Genomic DNA, 13,514 nt, shown 5'->3' with positions numbered 1-13,514 from the left:
CCTGTCCTCTACTCTACATTTCCCTTTCCTACATTTTCCCTTCCTCCTACTTCCACACATCTCAGCAACAGTTCTCTGCACCGAGCTCGATAGCTGCAGTAGCTTAAGTGCGGCCAGTATCCAGTATTCGGGAGATAGTAGGTTCGAACCCCACTGTCGGCAGCCCTGAAAATGGTTTTCCGTGGTTTCCCATTTTCACACCAGGCAAATGCTGGGGCTGTACCTTAATTAAGGCCACGGCCGCTTCCTTCCAACTCCTAGCCCTTCCCTGTCCCATCGTCGCCATAAGACCTATCTGTGTCGGTGCGACGTAAAGCAACTAGCAAAAAAAAAAAAAAAAAAAAAAAAAAAAAACAGTTCTCTGTTCCTCATCTTCCCCCTGTTGTTCTACCTGGAGTGACTCGTATCGATTTCGCACAGACACTTGTCCTGAATTCTGATCCTGAATAGAGCCCTTAGAACATTAGACCACCTGTCTTCTACAGCTCCCCCGTTTCTTTCCCCATCCTCTTGTACATCTACTGTAACCTGTACATTGTTTGAGGGAGGCCTATCTTCCTTCCTGTCTTCTGTGAGAATCCTAATTATCTCCCTCAAACTCTCCAACTCCTCCCTCACACCCCTCAATGTCTCGCCATACCCACTGTTCCTGCACTTGCACTCCTTAGCCATTCTTTACGGAAAAAATGAAAATGAAAATAAAATAACTTATGTGGCAAAAAATGAACGGAGGGATATGTTGTGTGGGATAGTACTAAAATTCACACGACAATAATGTAATTAATATACGACTACACTACAATACTACTTAGTCTTGCACTATTTGTATCCTACAACACCCTGGCAGGATAAAAACTGCTTTTAATTACTGAATACCGAAAGGAATACACAAGAATTACACAAATCTAAAATGCAATTAAGCCTATCCTAATTACAACTACAGAATTTTAGTAAGAGAGTTTCTACGGATACCTCTACTATACCGGTACTACACAAATATTTTACAATAATAAAATAAGCACGCTAAATTCTAATAAGAGATTACTCGTATACTACTGTACAGTCCACTTCAATAATTTTAAACTAAGTTCAGATGTATCCTAATTACAATACCGGTAGCCTACCGTATGTCACTACTAAACACAAACAGAAATGAAAATTGCAAGTTTGAAATTAGCAAGAACTACTGTACTCAAAGATTACCAACAAAGCTAAATGCTTAGACAGATTATTATTAGTACTATGCTCTAACAGATACACACGAATATAGCAGGTAAGATACGGTGCTATCTATATATACTGTATCTACACTACAATTCTGAGCTGGGATGTGGTTATATTAATTTTTACCTCTGATTGATTACTATTATTTTCCCTACTACGCGGGACAGAGAATAAAGGTGTCCTTAAATGCTTAAAAATAAGAGGTTGTCTACAATAATTTCTGTCAAAACTACGCCGGGGGCTTGAACTGCAATATTATTGGGATGTAGTAATTTGATTATTTGACTATTAACTTTTACTCGATGAATAAACGAAGGTGGAAAGTACAAAGTATGTAGGGAACTAAGACTACAAATTATGGGAAAAAAGCAATCGGCTGATTTTGTATTTATTTACACAACTACCATGTGCATGTAGCAACAATCGTCAACAATCCAAAAACTGTTAAGTACCGTACCGTAATTATCCAGTGAAATGACCGTGTATTATCTTTAACTTCTTTTTAAATCGAAGTTTACAGGCGTATCGTGTTATTTAATTTAATAAATTATTACCTTCGTTTTAGTTTGAACGGATATGTATACGAAAAATCAGAAAAGTTGCGGCGGAAGTTACAATGAGTTACAACTCCTTATGATCTGCCTTTGTAAGTAATATACCAACGAACCTAAATATTGTTTTAAAAAGTTAATATTATTTCCTACCTAAAATATTTCCTAAACCTAAATTCGAAACAAGGTCCACCTAGAATACGTAATCTGCTGAACATCAAGTGAATTACTTGTTATAAAATTCAAATGGAAAACACACACATACACACACTCTCTCTCTCTCTCAACAGGTTTTAACTACTTTATCATTACAATAATGCAAGAGCTCTCTCAACAGCCAACCGTTCACAAGGGCATCCCGTTCAACTTGGTGGAATTGCGCGATCAAATCCTCAATGACTGCCTTGACTTGGATGCGACATACCTGCACAAGCTTGTGGACTCACTTACGAACCAAATCCAGGCGGTTATCAAGTCCAGAAGTGCAGTTACACAATATTAAACGATGCTTGTAATGATTTCTCCAAGTGTGACTAATATTTTGTTCCGTGAGGTAATTCATACCTTGGTCTACTCCTTCCATTCTTACCACCTACACTTCCCTCAAAAACCAACTGAACAAATCCTGGGTGTCATTAAGATATGTGTTATTTCTATCGCTTCTTCTCCTCAAATTTAGCCTAATATTTTTCCTCTCACGAAGTCGATTTTGAATCACGTCATTCGTGATTCGATCTACCCATCTCACCTTCAGCATACTTCTGCAACACCACAATATTACACTACAAATTAAAGTGTATTATAGTGTAATATATTACTAAAAGACCCCTACCCGAACCCCTCAATATATGTTTTTATCCTCCAAGTGATTGAGTTATTTATTTTATCCCTCACTGGTTTATAAATTTGAATTTCTTGGTAGTTAGATAATCGAGCCTCCGTGGCTCAGACGGCAGCGCGTCGGCCTCTCACCGCTGGATACCGTGGTTCAAATCCCGGTCACTCCATGTGAGATTTGTGCTGGACAAAGCGGAGGCGGGACAGGTTTTTCTCCGGGTACTCCGGTTTCCCTGTCATCTTTCATACCAGCAACACTCTCCATTATCATTTCATTGCATCTATCAGTCATTAATAATCACCTTGGGAGTGGCGACCCCATTGTAATACTAGCCTATATATGTTTCATTCATTACATCCCTGACCCGGTCTAAGACTGGAAAACAGGTTCAGGGGGGTGAAACTCTAATAGGGCTTTTGGTTCCAATCTGTAGCTAGCTTCAGGTAGTTTCAGTCTCTTTTTCTAGATGACGCTGGAGGTCATTCATAACGTGTAAATAGTTATATGCACGTTCTGTAGATGGCACGCAAGTAAGCATAAAATGAGCGTTGTTAATAATTAAAGGCACTTTGTCTCGAAGTGAAGTATTTAAAGTTTTTCAAGTCTAACCTCAATCAGTGGGCACTTCTCGCAAATTAATTAGTCATAAAATGTCGAGCATTGTGGAGATAATATTGCTGAATTGCATCGAATTCGACTTTACCCAATCGATTAACCTTGTTCAAACGTATATCGATTTTAATCGATAGTTCCCATGATGCTACAGTATTTGTGTTGTTTCAATTCCAAGTGCTCATGTGCTTGTGATGTAAATCTTAGTTCCTTGTGCTTATTTATTTGAAATATATCTTCGCCAGTCCTCCTGAAATCCTGTATTTCCTGTTTGAGTACACATCAGGGGCTGAAAGCTGAATGGTTGTATTAATGTAGTTCTATATATTTCCTGTCTCAGTGCATTTAATTCTGTTATTTTTATTTTCATGTGGTACTTGGATATTGATGTGATACCCCATTGTCTTGTGTATGGTGTGCTCTATTGTCTTGCTTTCGAAGGGATTTCTTATTTGTTATAATATCAGCTTTGTGTTAATGTGTCAATCATTCATTTGAAGTTAAAGCTGCTTTGAGGTGTGTGGTTATGTTCTCAGTAACATAGTATGCCATACAAACTAGGGGTATCAGATCATTATTTGCAACGTAGTAAGTACTTGGAAATAAAAATATATGAATTAACAATGTATTGGGCATGGAAGTAGTAGAACTGCATTATTATCGCCGTTTGAGGGGGGGGGGCGAGGGGCAGGGAAAGGAGGGGTGAGGAGCCGTAAGCATACCCGGACGTGCGTCACTGCGCCGGATGTTAATTCTCCGCGCTATCTGTTGAAAGTAATACTAAGGTATTGCACCAGAATGCACACTGTGGCGCTATCTCGGAAAAGAGACTAAAACTACTAGCGCCAAGTGGCTTGGAACCGAAATTTATCATTGAGTTTCATCTCTATTCTATTCTATCCTCTTTGAACAGGTTGTAGGTTTTCATTTTCAGTTAGATAATCGCCTTTATTTATTTTTTATTTTCTTGTAACGAGTAATTTCACTATTGTTTAATCACCCGGACAAGTTAATCCGGAACTTCTGTCAAGTGTTATCTAACTGGAAAGCTGAAAAATGATAGCTCTCAAAGTAATTACTTCTGCTGGTTGAATTACCAAACTGATTGCAGTTTGTTTTACGTTCTAGTGCTGTTCCTGCACGATGCCGTGCCTGAACGCGAATAGCACAGCCGATCGGGTGGGAGGTCTTTATCTCCTGTCATTCCAAGCTAGCCTCGACATCTTCATGCTGATGCTTATAATCGTCATCAACACATTCATCATCTTCAGCGTACTTAGCTGCCGCCTGATGAAGTCTGGGGAGCTGTGGATTTCCCGAGCCTCCAGCAGGTTCATTGTGAACTTGGCCGCCGCCGATCTGTGGGTGGCTCTCACCACACTCTACTACTTCTCGTTCCGCTACGTGTGCGAGCTCTCTCAGGATCACGAGCGATGGTCCTGTCTTCTGCGCTTCTTTTTTATCACCAACTCGCTCCTCACGTCAGCCTGCAGTATGGTTGCCATAGCGGTAGACCGATACGTAGCTGTGGTCCACGCGCTAAGGTACAGGGAGCTCATGAGCTACAGGTAACTATCAACAACTCTTCACTCAGTGTACTGCATTATTATTATTATTATTATTATTATTATTATTATTATTATTATTATTATTATTATTATTATTATTATTATTATATAATTCGCTGGGGCCATCAAGGACCACGTTAAGTCTTGTTGCATTTGACACTGAACTTGGCCTTCTTTAGAGCCCAAATTTCCCTCATTCTTTGTGAGTGGGCCTGCTTACGCTCCTCTGTCCAAGGGGCACCGTGTCTTCTCTTCGGTTGCTCGTCTCGGTTTAGCCCGTTCGTCAATATTTTCTTGCGGAAGAGATCTCTGTTAATGGCGTCTTCAGCTGAGATATGTAGCATTTGCAGGTCTTCTTTGGTATTTCTAAACCAGGGAATTGTGGTTTTGGGGTTTGAATAAAAAAAAAGTGAAAGATTTCTTTAGGTAACTTTCTTCCGTCCATTCTTTTCAGATGAGCGTAAAATCGTGCCCGTCTTTTTCTGATTGTGTCGGTGATTTTCTCTAATTTGCTGTAGACTTCCTTGTTGGATCTCTTTTGATGGATTCCGTTTCTGTACTTTGATCCCAAGATTCCTCTCACAATTTTGCGTTCTCTTTTCTCCAGTTCTTCAAGGAGTCCTTTGTTGGCATTTAGAGACAGGGTTTCGGCTGCATATAGAACTACTGGCTTCAGAACTGTTTCATAGTGACGTATCTTGGTGTTTTGGGAAAGGCATTTTTTGTTGTAGATTGTGCGGGATGTTTGGTAGGCTATTTCCAGTTTGCGTATTCGCTCCTGAAGTGCTTCTTTGTCCAGTCCATTTTTCATGATGATCTCACCCAGGTATTTGAATTTGTCTACTCGGGTGATGTCCCCGTATTTTGTATGGAGTTTTTGGTGGAGCCTCTTTGATGTTAGTCATTACTTCTGTTTTCTCAAACGATATCTGCAAACCAGTTTGTTCGGCAATATCCTTTAAAATTTCAACTTGAGCTCTAGCGGTTTCTATGTCGTTTGAGAGAACAGCAATATCATCGGCAAATGCAAAGCAGTCTGTTGCGATCCCCTTGGATTTGGTTCCTATTCTCAATGGACTGTAGTTGGTTTCCTGTAATCTCACCCGCCAGGTTCTGATGATCTTATTATGATGATGATGATGATGATGATGATGATTATTATTATTATTATTATTATTATTATTATTATTATTATTATTATTATTATTATTATTATTATTATTATTACGAGGGTAAGTCAGTAAGTATCTGCAATTTTGCTCTAATTGTCTTTAGGTTGGCTCTGTGGCGTTGTGTACTCACCAGCCGCTAGATGGTACCGTTGTCTATGTATGTGATAGGTTTCAGCGTTATCAGATCAGTACAGCTTGCGCCGTTGCGACGTACAAAGGACCGCGCCACTCTTCACTTGCACCAAGGAAGAATAGCTTTCCTTAATCCGTTTTCTGTGGTCTGACGCTGTATCACGAGCAGAAATTCATAAAAGACTTTCAGCACAATGCAGGGACAATGTCCAATATTAGCATCAGTTACGGCTGCAGATGGACGCCCGGATCGTTCCTCATCCTCCCCCCCCCCCCTGAGGGTGGGGGCGGTAGAATAACACCCACGGTATCCTCTGCCTGTCGAAAGAGGCGACTAAAAGGGGCCTTAGGGGCTCTGAACATTGTAGCGTGGGTTAGCGACCACGAGATCCTCACCTGAGTCCTGGCATTGTTTCCACTTACTTGTGCCAGGCTCCTCACTTTCATCTATGCTATCCGACCTCCCTTGGTCAACTTTTGTTCTTTTCCAACCCCGACGGTATTACGTAAGGAGGCCTAGGGAGTCTTTCATTTCCATGCCCTTCGTGGCCCTTGTCTTCCTTTGGCCGGTACCTTCATTTTTCGAAGTGTCGGATCCCTTCCAGTTTTTCCCTCTGATTAGTGTTATATAGAGGATGGTTGCCTAGTTGAACTTCCTCTTAAAACAATAATCACCACCACCACCATTCCTTCACCCTAGTGCGACCGCTTTTGAACTGTTCAGTCCACTGGTAAACACTTCGCTGTGGCAAAACATTGTCCCCATATTGTGCTGAAAGTCTTCTATGGATCTCCGCTCCTGGTACAACCTCAGACGACAAAGAAATGGATTACAAAACGCTGTTCTTTCTTGGTGCAAGCAGAAAGTGGCGCGGCCATATTTTCGTCGCAACACCGCAAGCTGTACTGATCTGATAATGCTGAAACCTACCACTGACTCAGACAACTGTGCGATCTAGTGGCTGGTGAGCCCACGACGCCATAGAACCAGCCTAAAGACAATTACAGAAAATTGCAGATACTTATTGACATCCCTACGTATTATTAGAGTAATATTAAATATTTTCATCATCAGCTCCTGAGGGCTAAACGATTGAAGGTTGAGACCATCTAATTCCCTCTAAAACAATAAGATCTCGATGCAATCGATTATGATAAAAATTCTGTCTTAATCTGTGTACCTTCCAGGGTCGGTTTGTTCCTCGGACTCAGCAAGGGATCCTACCTCTACCGCTTCCAGGGCAGTGTGATGTAGCGTGAGATTTTGGATCGTGGAATACAATTGGGAAGGAGGACCAGTACCTCGTCCAGGCCGCCTCACCTACTATTGTGAACAGGGGCCTTGTAGGGGATAGGAAGATTGGAAGTGATGGGCAAGGAGGAGAGAAAGAAGCAGCCGTGGCCTTAAGTTAGGTACTATCCCAGCGTTAGCCTGGAAGAGGAGTAGGAAACCACGGAATCCCACTTCGCGAATGGCTGAGGTGGGAATTGAACCCACCTCTACTCATTTGACCTCTCAAGGCTGTACCACTTTTCAAATTTCGTGGCAGAGCCGGGAATCGAACCTAGGCCTCCGCGGGTGGCAGCTAATCACGCTAATCACTAAACCACAGAGGCGGACATGATAAAAATTACTCATAAAAAAGGTTAAGCATACTTGTAGTTTACTCACTATTGTCTAATATTTGTTTCATTTATGGATAAATATGGCAACCTAGCCTTCATCACACCAAGGGGTATTCGCGACTGCTAAATAAATCCTGTACACTAGAACTGTGGTGACGCCCAAGCAAGTTTGTCAGTGTGCCTCGCTTCCATGTACTGTACACTAAAATGCCTCGGTACACGCTGTCTGTGGCAGATCGCATCAATATCACTTTGATGCTACAAAAGATGAGACACGTGGACGTTGCCAAAAATAGTTCAGGTGAATGCTCTCTTCAGGTTTCGGAAGAGTTCAAGAAACCCATTGGGTAGCAGATCGACATAGCGGGATATACGCATATCTGCACGTAGACATCCTACACGCACTCACGTCACGTGCTTTCAACGAAAATAAGCCACGAAATGCTCATGAAAATTCTCCGCCACATCATTTATTCATTGGTGAATATCTTTAATTGTTCACTGCAACAGGGGACTTATTCGGAAATATGGAAAATGGCCATAGTTCGCCCGCTTCCGAAAATGAGACTGGCAAAGGACGTCGGTGACTATCGGCCGATTAGCATCTTATGCATATTGTCAAAAGCTTTAGAATTCATAGTTCACAAGCAGACTACCAACTATCTTACTCAACACATTCTCCTAGATATCCACCAGTCCGGCTTTAGACCGAGACACAGTACTTGCAGTGCATTAACACATATGACTGGTGACATTAAGCATGCTATGGACAACAAACAACCGACAGTTCTTAGCGTTATTGGACTTAAGTAAAGTTTTCGACATTGTTGACAGAGACATACTTATATCCAAATTAAATAGTATAACTTTCTCCGCTAGTGCAGCCCATCTCACCGGTCGCCGGCAGTGTGTACTTAATAATAACAATGAATATTGAGATTGGTGTACGGTTGACGTAGGAATACGTCAAGGATCTGTACTGGGCCCCCTATTTTTCTCCTTGTATATAAATGGCATAGCTTCTGGATTAAAACACTGTAAATACCACTTATACGCAGATGACTTACAGATATATATACACAGCAAACCCGAAAACCTCTAATTCAGAAACATTTCACCTGTGTGAAGACTTGATGAGCATAGATATAATACAGATTAAAATTAAACCCATCAAAACCCCAGGCAATAATATTGGTTAACCTAAATTATTTTCCAAACTCAATTGAACAGCGTTACCACAGTTGTCCACAAGTGGGACCCCCATACAGTAGGCCTATAGCCAAAAATGTAAGGAATCTTAGTATAATATTTGACGAACATCTGTCCTGGTCTGCCCAAACTATATCTGTGTGTAGAAAATTATACGGAACGCTACACTCTGTCAGTAAATTCAAATTCACTTTCCCTTTTAAACTAAAAAAAATTCTTGTTGAATCACTCGCAGTACCTGAAAACACCTCCTCCTACCGCCTCTTCGTCAATATTTCCCTCTTCCTTTCACAGATCTTCTTATTTTCCTTCATCATTATCATCATCATCATCATCATCATAACCATCTTCTTCTTCTTCTTCTTCTTCTTCTTCTTCTTCTTCTTCTACTCACCAATCCTTCTCTTCACCTCTCAATTGCAGGCGATATTACGGTGTACTGTAGAAATGTATATATTTTCTATTCTCTTTAGTTATAGTACTCATTATCATATACATTTAATGTACTCTACGTACGATCTGTATTATATAGATGATATGATTTTTTAAAGTTGATTACTTTTGTTAAAACTATTTCTGATATTATTGTTAATATTATCATATTATTGTCATCAGTAGTTATAATTAAGTGTTCTAGGTTAAGACTGGTTAAGTGTAAGAAAGAGAGTACATCCCTAACTTTGCCAAAATAAATGAAACATATTATTATTATTATTATTATTATTATTATTATTATTATTACTTTCGCTAAGATGATTATTACGAACCGAAACCATCTCTGTACAGACCATGATGACCCTGGTGAAGTGGAAGGCAAGGGCTTCCACTTCGCGTAACCCCGGATGGTTAGCACTATGCTTTACCGCTATGAATTGATATAGATTCCTGGTGTAGGCTGAGTGAACCCCATGTGCATGTACATTTATCAATATTTATTACGCTCAGTATGGAGTGATTTTGTTCGCCTTTTTGGCTGAATGATCTGCGTAGTGGCCTTCGGTTCAGAGGACCCTGGGTTCAATTTTCAGATGGACGAGGGATTTTAAACGTGTATGGCTCGAAGGCTATTACATGTCTATGTTTTACTCCGACCACGACAAGAAAATAGGAGTAGAAGAACAACAACGTCAAAGAAGAAGAAGAAGAAGAAGAAGAGGAGGAGGAAGATGAAGTAAGAATAAGAAGAAGAAGAATGTCGAGAAGTACACAGCTGAAACGAGAACGTGAAGCCGTAGCAGCCATATGCTTGTATGCGATATTTTTATAAGTACATGAAACCGACGGTAGCGATATTCTTGGACTCCATAGTGAAGTGACATTGACGATCATCTAATTTCTCAGAACTTAGAGTCGAATAAATAGTCCTAAGAGAGTAAAAGGAGGGCTTTTTACTACTGCTGAATTGCATGAGGGCACGTACTCGTGTGAACCAAGACATGCGAAGGTGAGGATACGGACAGTGTAAATTACGGTTTGTCCCAAGGCTGAACATTCTTCCTTCATTGTTCGGTAACATCCGGGTTTCATGACATTATACTGCATCCTACTTGAAACAGCCGAGTGTAAGAGGCCAGGAAACCGATTTTTCTTTAATAATACGGGCGTTGGACATATTTCTGGTCATCACTTCCGTATAATGTTATAATTTTATAAATTTAATAACATATCAGTTTGTGGTATGTAAGACGGTAATTATCATCGAGATAATAATAATAATAATAATAGTAATATAATTATAATAATTCTTAATAATAGCGATAATAATTATTATTATTATAAGCCATCTTTGGTGGTGATGTCAAGTGAGACAAACTGAGGAGGATAGATGACCTAAGGAAATAATCGACTCAGCCATAGAGGGTAAGGGGAACGATGGAAAAACCAAAGCGATGATTGTTATATTAACGTTTTCATTATATAAGAGATGCAGAACGAAACGAGGCCACAGAGGTAGTTAAAAATAAAGCGTTGGGAAGGCACATTGTTAATTCACAGATGGTTGCAGACTGAACGCTGATAGATATAACGTGTTATACTGTAGATGTGTATATATGTTATTATTATTATTATTATTATTATTATTATTATTATTATTATTATTATTATTATTATTATTATTATTATTATTATTATTATTATTTGTATTATCATTGAATTTGGTCGATATCGCATTTAAACAGCCTCAAAAGCCATAGAACTCAGGATTGCTACCTGCTATGCCGGGAACAGAAGAACAACGTCTAATACTGGCAATGAGAGAGTTTCAGAAAGAAATGCTAAATTTATGACATGATTTCATTTTTTACAATTTTGCTTTATGTCGCACCGATACAGATAGGTCTCATGGCGACGATGGGATAGGAAAGTGCTAGGAATGGGATGAAAGCGGACATGGCCTTAATTATGATACCACACCAGCATTTGCGTAGTGTGAAAATGGGAAACCACGGAAAACCATCTTATGGGCTGCCGACACTAGGGTTCGAACACACTATCTCCCGAATGCAAGCTCACAGCTGTGCGCCCCTAACCGCACGGCCAACTCGGCCGGTCACTAACATGTTAGGAACTTTCAGTATCATCGAATTAAGGACGTTCTCTTTTAATCATTAGCCAAATACAGTCATGGATTATATAAAGGTATTTAATTACTTTATAATTTAATATAAATCTGTGAATAATATGGCTTAACGGAATTTTGAACTCCTTTCTTTTCTGTAAGCATAAAATTTAGTATGAAACGCTTTCCTACATCGGTATTATAATTCGTAATCATTTATTAATATATTTATTTAATTTATTTACTAATTCAATGATGTATTCTTACTGTGTACGTCAATGTGAAACTGATCGACATTCAACTATGGTGGGATATTTATGTAGGCTTACTGGAGATTGGAACTGCTTTGCACGATGTAGTTTGCAGGAGAATTACGTTAACTCCCGCAGTAGGTGCTATGGCAGAAAGCTTAAAATTAGTTTAAGGAACGAACAACACATACGTGTACGTAGTGATTACTACAGCTAAAGGAAACCCATAAACACAGTCTACTTGGCAGAGTTCTCGCATGAATAGGAATCTCATCTTATGTATTGTTCAAGGCTTGAATTCCCTCTTTAGCAGCTCGGGTTATCCCTCATACTCTTAAACGAAATACCGCGTTGTATCTTGCTCACAATGCAGGGACTTTTCATTTGCTCGAGGTTGCAAGATCAAATTTCGGTACATTCACTTGGTGTTTAAGTCGTCTAAAGTGGTAGATCCCCATGTCAGTAGATTAAACTATTATCAATTTGAATTCATTAGTAACAATTTGCTGTTACTGATAAATATCCCATTTATGTAACGTTTATACTGAAAAATATAGAATTATTTCAGAACAAAGTGAAAGAGAAACTTGACACAGGGACATATTATATTTAATCAGTAATAAGAACTCTAACTAGAAACCTAAATAAGTGTGTTTTATAAACAGTTTATTGCGACATCGCTTTTAACGGCGTATTGGATATAACGACGAAATCTCACGCTCCCGTCCAAATCCTATATAAAAACTGTATTTAAAAAACTCGCTTAGTACGACGTCGCTTATTACGACATATTGCATAAAACGACGTATTTTTATCCAATTTTCGGAGAAATATATCGGCCATAACATCCAATGTTGATTTTTGTTTGTTACGTATTTGGCGATTGGTGACAACAATGTAACGCTTATTATTCTAGTTTTCAAATCACTCTCTCTGTTAAATGGCCAAGGCGATTATCACTTTAAGGCCGTCGAAAAGTAAAAAATGAAGTGTTTAATACTGTAGAAAATTCCCACAAAATATTACAATTAGAAAAATTGGGAAACAAACGTCAGTATCGCGAAAGAATTGTGTTTCATACTGAACTATGTCTATAATTTCGAAGGTTAGAGAGAATATCCAGTCTTTTCGAAGAAAATTATTAAACAATCAAGCGTGCCACAATATCTGAACACAAGGATATTGAAGAATCTTAACTTAGATGGCCTAAGCAGCAAAGAACAAATAAAATTCCGATCAGTGGACTTATTCTTCAAATGAATGCCAATGAAATTCCTCACAGTCTCATTCTATAAATACTGTTCTATAAATACTCCTTTCAGTTACGTTTTATGAAGATTTAATTTAATTCCGTTAATAGACCATGTAATTGTGCAACCTAAATCTTACAGATATGACATTTTTAGCAACAGAACAAAAAACCGGTTTGTGCGACTGTTAGCTATAACGACCGTAGATTGACGGTCCCTTCGGTGTCGTTATAATCAATTCCGGCTGTATTTGTAAAAGTGGACAATTACAGGTATTTCATAGTGTTCTTTGTGTTATATTTCGTGTTTCGACAGCTGAAAAGCTTACAAATTATATTAACTAAGTCGACACTGAAACAATGCATCCGTTTTAACAAAAAGCAAAGACAAAAAGGAAAACTCTACAAACATACGTAAGTAAATTTGCAGACGATTAGTCTCAAGTATTATAATGATTACGGAAATTCAAATGGGTTTACTTTTTTCCAATAAAGAGCGCTGTTGATGATGGGAAGAGAGAA

At 39.1% G+C, this 13,514-nt stretch overlaps 1 protein-coding gene across 1 annotated transcript in view; it reads left to right on the top strand.

The window, feature by feature from the left end:
• LOC136880125 (melanocortin receptor 5) overlaps positions 1–13,514 on the top strand; it is a 76,862-nt gene that overhangs the window by 55,817 nt on the left and 7,531 nt on the right. Inside the window, exon 2 of the mRNA XM_067153279.2 lies at positions 4,354–4,793. Coding sequence (XP_067009380.2) covers positions 4,369–4,793 — 425 coding nt within the window. The 5' untranslated portion in view covers positions 4,354–4,368. The remainder of the gene's footprint in view (positions 1–4,353; positions 4,794–13,514) is intronic.

Source organism: Anabrus simplex, chromosome 1 (assembly GCF_040414725.1).
Source record: "Anabrus simplex isolate iqAnaSimp1 chromosome 1, ASM4041472v1, whole genome shotgun sequence".
Taxonomy (NCBI): domain Eukaryota; kingdom Metazoa; phylum Arthropoda; class Insecta; order Orthoptera; family Tettigoniidae; genus Anabrus; species Anabrus simplex.
This window is presented reverse-complemented; position numbering and strand designations above follow the sequence as displayed.